The 12,365-nt window shown below is 37.8% G+C and overlaps 1 protein-coding gene across 4 annotated transcripts in view; it reads left to right on the top strand.

The window, feature by feature from the left end:
• Nucleotides 1-10,874, top strand: part of ORC2 (origin recognition complex subunit 2) — a 37,185-nt gene extending 26,311 nt beyond the window's left edge. For all 4 annotated transcript variants that reach the window (XM_042244948.1, XM_060410202.1, XM_015093484.3 and 1 more), the window contains 5 exons: nt 2,238-2,384; nt 2,997-3,168; nt 6,000-6,061; nt 6,934-7,052; nt 9,073-10,874. In XM_042244948.1, the coding sequence (XP_042100882.1) occupies nt 2,238-2,384; nt 2,997-3,168; nt 6,000-6,061; nt 6,934-7,052; nt 9,073-9,159 (587 nt within the window). In that variant the 3' untranslated portion in view covers nt 9,160-10,874. The remainder of the gene's footprint in view (nt 1-2,237; nt 2,385-2,996; nt 3,169-5,999; nt 6,062-6,933; nt 7,053-9,072) is intronic.
• The last annotated feature ends 1,491 nt before the right edge of the window (nt 10,875-12,365 follow it).

Raw genomic sequence — 12,365 nt, 5'->3', positions numbered from 1 at the left:
GCTTCCAGCCAATTGGAACATCTGTATCTCATAGTTTTATATTGTTTAATATGTTTATAAAGTATTATTTCTTTATCCTGAGGAAATACCAATGCATTTGAATAATTTCATATACTAAAATCTGAAAAATGGGAAAAAAATTGTTCTTTTGGTATGAGTGTTTTGGTTATATAAGCATTTCAGAAGAATAAAAATAAAATTATTTAGGGCCTAACAATTGTCCTTTAGTCATTGCTTAACAATTAATTGGGGGCTTCCCTGGTGGCTCAGATGGTAAAGAATACGCCTGCAATAACTAGACTTGGGTTTGATCCTGGGTCGGCAAGACCCCCTGCAGAAGGAAATGATAACCCACTCCAGTATTCTTGCCTGGAGAATTCCATGGACAAAAGAGCCTGGCAGACTACAGTCCATGAGGTGGCAAAGAGTCACACATGACTGAGCGACTAACAATTAAATGGAGTAATTGGTTATGCTTGATGGGAATACCAGAGCACCTGATCTGCCTCTTGAGAAACCTATATGCAGGTCAGGAAGCAACAGTTAGAACTGGACATGGAACAACAGACTGGTTCCAAATAGGAAAAGGAGTACGTCAAGGCTGTATATTGTCACCCTGCTTATTTAACTTCTATGCAGAGTACATCATGAGAAACGCTGGGCTGGAAGAAGCACAAGCTGGAATCAAGATTGCCAGGAGAAATATCAATCACCTCAGATATGCAGATGACACCACCCTTATGGCAGAAAGTGAAGAGACACTAAAAAGCCTCTTGATGAAAGTGAAAGAGGAGAGTGAAAAAGTTGGCCTAAAGCTCAACATTCAGAAAATGAAGATCATGGCATCTGGTCCCATCACTTCATGGGAAATAGATGGGGAAACAGTGGAAACAGTGTCAGGCTTTATTTTGGGGGGCTCCAAAATCACTGCAGATGGTGACTGCAGCCATGAAATTGAAAGACGCTTACTCCTTGGAAGAAAAGTTATGACCAACCTAGATAGCATATTCAAAAGCAGAGACATTACTTTGCCAACAAAGATCCATCTTGTCAAGGCTATGGTTTTTCCAGTGGTCATGTATGGATGTGAGAGTTGGACTGTGAAGAAAGCTGAGTGCCGAAGAATTGATGCTTTTGAACTGTTGTGTTGGAGAAGACTCTTGAGAGTCCCTTGGACTACAAGGAGATCCAACCAGTCCATTCTGAAGGAGATCAGTCCTGGGTGTTCATTGGAGGGAATGATGCTGAAGCTGAAACTCCAGTACTTTGGCCACCTCATGCAAAGAGCTGACTCATTGGAAAAGACTCTGATGCTGGGAGGGATTTGGGGGCAGGAGGAGAAGGGGACGACAGAGGATGAAATGGCTGGATGACATCACAGACTTGATGGACGTGAGTCTGAGTGAACTCTGGGAGTTGGTGATGGACAGGGAGGCCTAGCGTACTGCAATTCATGAAGTCGCAGAGTCAGACATGACTGAGTAACTGAACTGAATGATTTAATAGATGATTTTGATATTATTTGTATGCTCATTAAAATTGGTGCCTGAGTCATTTTTAATGTGTATATGTAGTATATAATCTGTATTATGTAATCTATAATAAATACATATTATATAATCTATAATTTATATTAAATATATTTATAATTACGTAAATCATAAATATTTTAGTTCTATAATATGCATGTTATTCAAATTTTACCTTCACTGGCTTTTATATTTTACTTCTCTGACCTTCTTTGTGCCTTGAGGAATATCGTAGGCCTCTCCCCTTCTCTTGTTGTTTTCGTCTCTTGGCTTTTATGATAATGGAGGTTTTCTATATTCTCTCTTAATGCTTAATGTGAACTCTTTTAGGGATGGGGATCCCTCCCCCCCTTGCAGTTCAACATCCACAGATTCACCTCCCAATCTAACATGTATCTTGCCTTATTTCCTATGCCTTATGAAAACTGGTTACTTCATGGACTGATTCAAGTGTTAACCATTCCAATTGTCTTTAACTGCTTCAGAGTCTACTGATTTTCAATGAATTTCATTTTTTTTAAGAGTATAATAATGTCTTGCCTGTTTTATGAGTGACTGACATATCTTCTCAAATAAATTGCATACCCCTAACAATAGCTGTTTTGTCCTGTATTACCTTGATATGTTCTTCAATATATAAGCCTTGCATGTGGTGGGGACTTTACAAGTACTCACTGAAAATAATAATTGACTTCTTTTCCCTTTTAGATTCTTCTTTAGAACTCTTTCTGCTTATTCACAACTTGGATAGCCAAATGTTGAGAGGAGACAAAAGCCAGCAAATTATTGGACAATTATCATCTTTACGTAATATATACCTTATAGCATCTATTGATCACCTCAATGCTCCTCTCAGTAAGTTGAATGTTACTGTTTTTTCTTCTTGAGGTAACAGTCTTTGAAAATTACTTGTTTTAATGTTGTAAGTCACAGCATTTGTATTGTTTTACATATACATTTCCTTTGTTCCATGTTTAAAGACACAGTTGCCAAAAATATAGGAGTCCTCAATCTGATTTAGAACATAATTCTTGGAAATAAAAATTTAGATAGTAAAGGGTGTGTTTTATGGTAAAGTTTCTTGAAGAAGAGGAGACCCAACTATTATTTTGGTTTCTCTCTAACTGTTCTTTGTGATACTGCAATATTTATTTTATGCCTTTAGTTCAGAGATTTTGTGATAATCCTATAAAACAAAATGCTAAATTATTAAATTTTTTAAAGGAATGCCTTGGTAGTGTTAATATATTTTAACCTGCATTTAATATACACATAAAGATTCAGATAGTGATTGACAGTGAAATTAGATTGTAAGGTACTGATTTAGATGGTGAAATAGCAAAAATGAAAATTTTCAGGGTTCACTTTTTATTTAATGCTTTCTTGTTCTTTCCTAGAGTGAAATCTAGTAACAGGACCATATGAAAATAATTAGTCATTCTTATTTTTTTTGATCATGTATTCTAGTGTGGGATCATGCAAAGCAGAGTCTTTATAACTGGCTCTGGTATGAAACTACTACATACAGTCATTATACTGAAGAAACCTCCTATGAGAATTCTCTTCTGGTTAAACAGTCTGGATCACTACCACTTAGTTCCCTAATTCATGTCTTACGAAGCCTTACCCCGAATGCAAGGTAAGAATGAAAACTATTGCTTCTTTTTAAAAAAAAAAACTTGACACATTTTAAGATATGCCCTGTTAGGTTTGAATGGCAGTACTTAATGTCCTTACTAAGTTTGCAGGATTAAGAGAAATATTATCAGTGATAATGATAGTCGCTAGTACTGGGTTATGCATTAGATAGACTACTCAATAGTAGTCTCAAATTGCCCAATAATAAAGCAGGGGTACCAGCATTTTTAATAGATTTTTTGTTTCTGAGTAAGAACATCTCAGTGGTCATCATTGAGGAAACAGTAGAATTTTCATGGATTTTGCTTACATGTGATAGTTATTTTTAATTACATATTGAACATTATGACTCAGACACAGAGCCCTTTACACGAAATAGCTTTTCTGATCTCCATAACCACTCTAAGGTGAATGGTCAAGGGCACAGAGATTTTGATTCCTATCTATGTGGTTCCAAAGCTCATACTGTTAAACCTTGAAAATGTTTGTATATAGTGTCTCCAGTGAAACCCTTCAGCAGCCTAACCAAGTTGCATATATGAGTTAATAAGAGCTAGTGAACAAAGGCTAAGAAAAGTTGTATATAGCATAAGCCAGCAAAAAATAAATTGCGTAATTAAGCTGTTGAAAAAGGCTTTTTAGTAGCCTCACTGGAGAAGGCAATGGCACCCCACTCCAGTACTCTTGCCTGGAAAATGCCATGGATGGAGAAGCCTCGTAGGCTGCAGTTCATGGGGTCGCTAAGAGTTGGACATAACTGAGTGACTTCACTTTCACTTTTCACTTTCATGCATTGGAGAAGGAAATGGCAACCCACTCCAGTGTTCTTGCCTGGAGAATCCCAGGGACAGGGGAGCCTGGTGGGCTGCCGTCTATGGGGTCGCACAGAGTCAGACATGACTGAAGTGACTTAGCAGCAGCAGCAGCAGTAGCCTCACAGGGAGGCCACAGAGAAACGTACAGGGAGGTCCAGAGCATTCCTTTCCCAAGTTTCAGTTTTGATACGTGCACTTATTTGCACATATGTGTGTTAGCTCTGTGCCGTTTGGTCACATGTGTAACTGTGTAACTACTACCACAGTCAAGATATGCAGCTTTATCATCACAAGACTCCCTTGTGGTGTCAACCCTCAAATGCTAATTTTAATGAATTTTATTATTCTTTAAAGCTATTTCTGTACACTTAAAAGCTTATCAGTCCATTAACAGTGAAATATGTATTAAGTGACTTCCCAGATGGCTCAGTGGTAGAGAACCCACCGGCCAATGCAGGAGACGTGGGTTCAGTCTCTGGATCAGGAAGATCCCCTGGAGAAGGAAATGGCAACCCACTCCAGTATTCTTCCCTGGAGAATCCCACGGACAGAGGAGCCTGGCAGGCTACAGCCCATGGAGTCGCAGAGTTAGACATGACTAAAGCAACTTAGCACATATGTTAAATGGATATCTAATCAGAATTTTTGATGGAATTGGGAATAGAAAAAGTGTTCATTCAATTTTACTATTATGGTTACTCCTAATGGACTATTGCTAGTTACTGCATATAAACTTGGGAATCCAGCAGTGCAGATACTCTCAACGTGACCCTGACTGCTCTAAAGCAATTGTTTTTAGTTTGGCATTCCCAAATGTCTATATGCTAGCCTCCGGTGCTGCTTTGGTTCATCCTTTACACTCCAATACACATTTAGTCTTTGCTTGGTATGAATGTGATTGATCAAAAAATCTTCACCAAATTCAGCTGTGTACTAAGTTATAAAGTGGTCATTGAGATGATCCAAAGTGTGCTTATAGAAATTATCTTCTAGACTGTAATAAAAATGAAAATGCAAAGGTTTAAAATTTTTGCCACATCCAGGGACTTCTGGGAAGTTTAGTTTTGTATAACACTGCGTCCAACCTAGTAATTCTACCTGGTACAGTCTCCTACAGAAACAGTTCCAAAAACATGAATGAATATTTATTACAATTGTATTTAATGTGGTGTTATTTTTTATTACTTTAAATTGGAAGTAATGTGAACATCCAAAACCAGTAGGAAAATGGTAAGTGTGTGGTATGATAAATGAGCAGGCATTAAAAACTGATAGGAAGAATTTTAAGACATGGGAGAATAAGTAAGTGAAAAAGTGGTTTAAAATGGTGTATACCATGTATAAATGCATGAATTTATGTTTTCACAGTACTTCATTCCACAAAGACTTGAGAAAGCAGCATATGCAAATATGATCTCCACATCAAATGTTAGTGGCTATAATTTTAGGGTTATGGAATTAATATTTTTCTCTTTAGTTTTGTTTTTTCTTTCTTTAGTTTTTATTATATATTCCAGGTTTTCTATAGTAAACTAATCTCCAGTCTAACAAAAAGTTGACCCTTGAACAACATGGGGGTTAATCTGTGTCTAACGTTTCATAGTCAGCACTCCATATTCCACTGCATCTGCAGAGTCAGTTAACTAGGGACTATGTAGTACTGTAGTGTTTACTGTCGAAGAATATGCATATGTGAGTTCGGTTCAGGTTCAGTCCCTCAGTCGTGTCCGACTCTGCAACCCCATGGACTGCAGCATGCCAGGCTTCATATGTGAGCAGACCCATGCAGTTCAAACCCATGATGTTCAAAGGTCAGCTATATTCCTAGATTTTCTTTAAAAGGAAGTAAAAATGCGTCTCCTTTTTAAGTAGTCCAGGATATGATGTTCTTTGAAAAAGGGAAGGAAGGTAATATAAACAGGCTAAGTGTTTCACAGTCTTTGTGTACTTGACTATTAACTATTTTCGGTGGATGTTAACATTCTGGATTTCAATTTGTTTTTGTTTTTTTCCTTAGGGGAATTTTCCGGCTACTAATAAAGTATCAGCTGGATAACCAGGATAACCCTTCTTACACTGGTATCCAATATTTATGATATTAAATTGCGTGACCTTTGTTTCATCCCTTATATTCTTTTTCTTGGAATCTAATAATAGCACTGCAGTGTTTCACAGCAGTAAATGGTTTGCTCCTTGATCACTGTGTCTGCCATATCGAAAAATTTCAAGCAACCCTACAGATACACTGCTGAGCAGGCTATTTGTATTATTTGTCAATACAAATTGAAAAACAAATCCAGTATAATTCTTAAATTTCCTCTGCTAACTATGGATGTGTGTCTACCAGCTACATATATTTCATATACTGGGCAACTCAGATTTTCTTTAACTTGAGTGAAAATAATCTGTTAAACACACATTTTAATAATCATTCAGGGGACTCCTCTGGTGGTCCAGTGGTTAACACTTCACCTCCCAATGTGGGTGTTTCAGGTTCGATCCCTCATTGGGGAGCCAAGATCCCATATGCCTTGTGGCCAAAAAAACAAAACATAAAATAGAAACAATATCATAACAAATTCAATAAAGACTTTGAAAAAATGTTAAAAAAAAAAAATCATTCAGCTCTCACTTGACTTACTAGTTCCCTCTTTTAAAACAGTCAACTTTACTCACGCTGTTTACAGCTGCCCATGAGATTATATTATCCTTGGCCACAGTTGACTGCTTTCAACCAATCAGTTCTCATTAAAAAATGTAAGCCACAGTATATAACACCTAAGTAGTCTCTAGTTTTGCTTCTTCGAGAGGTATTTACTCAGCATTTACTGACTGCTCTGACATACTCGGGGAATAGCAATTTTTTCCTGTGTTTTTCAGCATGGGTATGCATATATGGGGTCATGTCTTAAATACTGACTTACGTTCATATCTTCTTTTGAACTCTCCAGGACTTTGTTTTCAAGACTTTTACCAGCAGTGTCGGGAGGCATTCCTTGTCAATAGTGATCTGACACTTCGGGCCCAGTTAACTGAATTTAGGGACCACAAGCTTATAAGAACAAAGAAGGTGAGACTTTGCTCTATAACATTGTATGCCAGGAATAGCGTCTCTTGTTTACATAAGGACAAGTATGCCTGTTATGAAACTGAGGTTGCCTTGGTGGGTCACAAGGATCCATTTAGGCAGTGTGCCATTTGAGTTCTGTAGAAAGAAGGTGGAAGTACTCCACTTGAGCATGGAGCAGAAGACTTATGACTTCTAGTTCAGAGTAACAAACAGGCCATTAGAAATGAGTCAGATAACCGTGTTCCTTTCTCTATTCATTAATCCAGTCTGTGTGTATTGAGCACATAAAGCTTAATGTCCTAATGGAGAAGATGGACATTTGTCAAATAATCAACATACATGCAACATTTAAATTGTGGTTAGGTCCTTTGATTAGGAGGGTCATGGTTCTGAAAGAACATATTACAGTAGGTGGATTTGACCTAATTATGTGTATCAGAAGAGACCGCTGAGACCTAAAGGAAGACTAGGAGATTTACAGTCATCACGGGAAGGAAGAGCGTTCTAGGCAGGAGCAGCATGTAGAGAGGCTCTGGAACAAAACAGCAGCCAGCATGACACAATCCTGTTTCATTCTGAAATAATGAGAAGTCATTGAGAAAATTGTTCTGACAATGGTATGGAGAGTGGGATGGGGCAGTGGAAGGTGGGCATTGCCAAACCTTAGCACACAGAGGCCAGCTGTGAAGTGAAGTGAAGTGAAGTCGCTCAGTCGTGTCTGACTCTTTGCGACCCTGTGGACTGTAGCCCACCAGGCTCTTCCATCCATGGGGTTCTCCAGGCAAGAATACTAGAGTGGGTTGCCATTTCCTTCTCCAGGGAGGCCAGCTAGGAAGCTGTCAGTAGCCTGGGTGAGATGATGGCACTCTGGACTAGGTGAAAAAGAGAAAAGTGGTTGGGACTCAAAATTAACAAGAACTGATGACAGACTGGATATGGGAACCAACGGAAAAGAGAGTGTCAAGAGTGATTCCTGGTTTCTGGCCTGTTTTTTTCCTCCCTAGCCAGAGAGATGGTGGGATCACTGGATGAGAAGCTGAAAGAGCAACATTTTGGGGAGATAGAGCATGAGTTCATGGTCTTAGTATATTTGGACTTACTCCAGTTGAGGTTCTCCTGACATTTTCAAGTGGAGATGTCAGCTGGGCATTTGGATTCCTGGGACAAGATACCAGAGAAAAGATCTGGGCTAGAGATAAAAGGTTATGATTCCTACATATATATATTATAATGGAAACTGGCTTGGTGAGACAATCTAGAGAACATATAGTGAGATTAGAAGGCCCAGAACTAAGCCTAGAAGTGTGATATTTAATGGCCAAATAGAAGATAAGCCTGCAGGGGTGGAACAGCCAGATAGCCAAGAAGAAAACTAAGATGTCACAGAAGCCGAGAAGGGAAGCACGTTCGTAGGCCAGCAGTGTCAGGTGCTGCTGAGAGGCCAAAAAGACAAAGACGGAAGATGCATAGTGAATCTAGGAAAATGGGACTCCTTGGCGGCCTAACCAAAAGCTCTCTTGGTGTGACATGATAGTGATGGCGGCAGGTCGGTTGGCTTGGGTTGAGTGGAAAGTGAGGAAATGGAGATCACCATTTATAGACAGCTCTTCTGGAAAGGTGCCATGGGTTTATGATGGTTGCAGAGAAATGAGGAGTCTAGTGAGGGTTGTTTTGAAATTGGAGATACCTGAACCTGTAGCCAATAGGAAGGATCCAGTTAAAAAGGGAATAAATGAACAGAGGTATCAGTGGTGTAGTGTTTTAGAAAGAGCAGGAAATACCCACCGTCTCATTCCTTAGTCGTCTTTTCCACTATAAAGTGGTTTAACTATAAACTCAGTGTATTTAATAGCTATATATCCCTGTGTGTCCCTTGGCTGCCCTTGTCTTTTATATTTCTTTATTCAGGTAAAGTATTAATGAAATCAAGTCCATTTTTTGTTTAACATTTCAAATAAATGTATATTTCAAATACATTTCTTACGAATGACTAACATTCAGGTATTCTCACATCTTTTAGGGAACTGATGGAGTGGAATATTTATTAATTCCTGTTGACAATGGAATACTGACTGATTTCCTGGAAAAGGAAGAAGAGGAGTCGTAAAGCACTCCTGTACTCTTGGAATCTTCTGTGGAAGAGTTATACCCCAGCTGCCACTCCTCTAAAGTGTTGTGTTTACATCCAACATTAGACTCATCAGTGTACAGATCTTAAATGGGGAGGGGTAATGTCATCACCTAGAACCGGGATTAGCCTGGCTGGTATACCATCCGAGTACTATGCAGCAGTCCTCAAATTGGAGAAAACGTGCCTTTCATTCATTACCTCTCTGGAGACTTCTTGCTGAAGGAACAGTGTGCTCAGGGAACTGTGGAACTGGATGTTTTTGAATTCTTTTATACCAGAGATGATGCTCCTAATTTTTTTGAGGGCCTTTTATCACTGTATTTGCAAATGTGCTTGTTCCAGAGTGTGAAAGTTACCGACAGTGGCATAAAGTAAATGCTTTATTTGCTATTCTGCGTGTCAGAACTGAAGCGTATAATGGAGTAGGCAGATCATCCTTTTACTGTTTCTGAAATGGCTTAATAAAAGGTATAGGACTGGGGGAAAGTAGGTGATTTTCAGCTTTCTCTTTTTGGATTTAGGCTACATGCTGGTAGAGGAAGGAGCATGATGCTATTCGGTTGGGAAAGTGGGAAAAACGTAATAAGTGTATAGGGTGTACGCCCATCCCAGAAAGCACATGAACAATAACAGATCATGCTCCTCGAGATAGCTAATGCTAAGGCCATCACATTCACGATATGAGTGAGAAGCCAGGCTAGAGAAACACAATCCTGAAATTATATTTTAGTCATTTTTTCCCAAGGCAACAGAAAAATTTAATTATTCTTGTATATCAATGCATTTTTTCTTTTCTTGAATAATATGCAGATGAATAGCTTATTAATGGCTGGCTTTAAGTTAATTTGATTTCTCTATCAAGTAGGCCCACCTAAAACTCACTGTAAGACATTTCAATTTTTTCTTTCTTTTTTTTTTTTTGTTCAATTTTTTCTTAAAGTGACAATTTCAAGCCTCCTAAATATACAACCCTTTTTTCTTAGGAAAGAAAAAAAGGCTAACCTTGATCACTGGAGTCAGCAGATAGTCTTTATATACTCCCTGAAATGTTTCATACTTGGAAGTTAAATTCTCTGTCACTATAATATACTGCATCAGCATTTCTCACTGATTTCTTATCTTGTAAACACCTTTTATGAAAGTATTTCCCAAAATGCTCAGAATTTTTTAAATAATTTCTTCATGTCATATAATGAAGTAATTTTATATTAAATCCATGTATAAGAGGGGTTAGTCTTAACCATAATTATTGATCAATACTTAAACAAATTTGTACATGAATAGGATTCAAAAATGTTTTAATTGTACCAAAGGATATTCAGTAAAAAGTGAGTTTCCTTACCATTCCCCAATCTAGTCCCTTAGGCAGCCATTGACAGCATTTTAAGCATTCTTCCAGAGGTATTCTATGCACATCTAAGGGTAATTGTCTATATTTCTCCTTTTAAAAACACAAATGGTGGCATATGATACTTGCTGGTTTGCACCTTTTTTTTTCTTTTTGCTTAATATATTTAGTTTATAATAACTTACAATATAAAGAAAGTATACAGAATCTTTAATGACCTGCTGTGAAACTGCATTTGCCCTTAAATTTATCTACTGGTTTATTTTTATATTTTTTGTGTCTATACTGTTTGCAAGCAATATGTGTGAATAGTCTACTAGTAATAAAGCAATTTGGATAGAAATTTTTTTTTCATTTATAGTACTGTTTTGTTACTTACAACTCCCAGATTCTCTGGGACCTTTTTTTCCCCCCACCTTTTGGCAATGCAATACAGCATGTAGGATCTTAGTTCCCCAACCAGAGCTAGAACCTGTACCCTTTACATTAATAGCACAGAGTCTCAGCCACTGGACTGCCAGGGAAGTCCCATAAAGTGCTATTTTTTTACTAAAAATATTTTGAAGTGCTTCAAAAATTTTATGAGTGCATCTTACAGCTCTGATAATGATCTTGGCAGAATTATATGCTCTTCACTAACTTGTTTCAACATCAGTGTAGCTTAAGCTCTATCAGTTTGACTGCTAAGGCTCCAAACTTCTGTTACTTGCTTCTGGCAGTATTAAACAGACCTGAAACCTTGAAAGATTCTTCTGGCTTCTCTTAATAAAATGACTAAAACAGGGCTAAAAAGGTACAGAGGATGCTGGACAGATATTTGCATTATGCAAACTTGGCATAATTATTTAGAACTCTGCATAAGGAATTCAGTATTATGCCAAGTTTGCATAGTGCAAATATCTGTCCAGCATCCTCTGTACCTTTTTAGCCCTGTTTTAGCCATTTTATTAGTATTGTATTTGTCATTTTAATACATTAATATTTCATTCTTATAAAAGATCAGGCAGTTTGAGGGAGGGTTTATAGATTTTGCTTAACTTAAAACAATTACTAACAAAACTTTAGAAGTCTACAGTTGACCCTGAACAACACAGATTTGAATTGTGTGGGTCCACTTACGTGCAGATTTTTTCCAGTAGTAAATACTACAGTACTATATGATCCATGGTCTGTTGAACCCACGGATGTAAAAAGGGAAACTAAGCATACACAGAGCCAACTGTAGGTTACAGTTGGATTTTTTACTGTGCGGAAGGTCAGCACCCCCACGATGTTCAAGGCTCAACTGTACTTCAGCTCCAGTCGATCCAAACCTGGAGCCAGTAGCATGTTCAGAATGTGTTTTTCTACATTCCAGGTTTTTGGCTTAGTCCTGAGTAGCTGTCAGAGATGACAGCAAGTCATGAGAGTCTGCCTCATTACAGATGTGTGTCTTCTAAAAACCAAGGGATAGTCACGTACATGACTTTCTCAGGCTTTTTGTAATTATTTCATTTCTCCCTTGGGAGATTCTCCCACACTTTAATTTTTCAAATTGCTGTTAAGCCATGTTAATTCATGTTTTTTGAGAACTTACCATGCAGAAAGCTCTATTCTAGGCAGCTGAGAGAAAATCAAGATGTGATATGAAATACCTAGTTGAGGTTTTAATAGATTAAAAATTACAGTATCCTTAATGTGTTGAATGAAGTCAATTTGAAATAACGAATGCTACGAAAAATATAACGTTAAGCATAACAAAACTTATTACCAAGTTTTCATTATTTTGGCATGTATCACTTGGGCCTCAAGTCTTCTGAAGTATTTAGGTCACCTGCATACTTCAGCATCTTTA

The sequence above is a fragment of the Ovis aries genome, chromosome 2, assembly GCF_016772045.2.
Source record: "Ovis aries strain OAR_USU_Benz2616 breed Rambouillet chromosome 2, ARS-UI_Ramb_v3.0, whole genome shotgun sequence".
Lineage (NCBI taxonomy): Eukaryota > Metazoa > Chordata > Mammalia > Artiodactyla > Bovidae > Ovis > Ovis aries.
The sequence above is the reverse complement of the archived record's forward strand: the minus strand, read 5'-3'. Positions and strand labels throughout refer to the sequence as shown.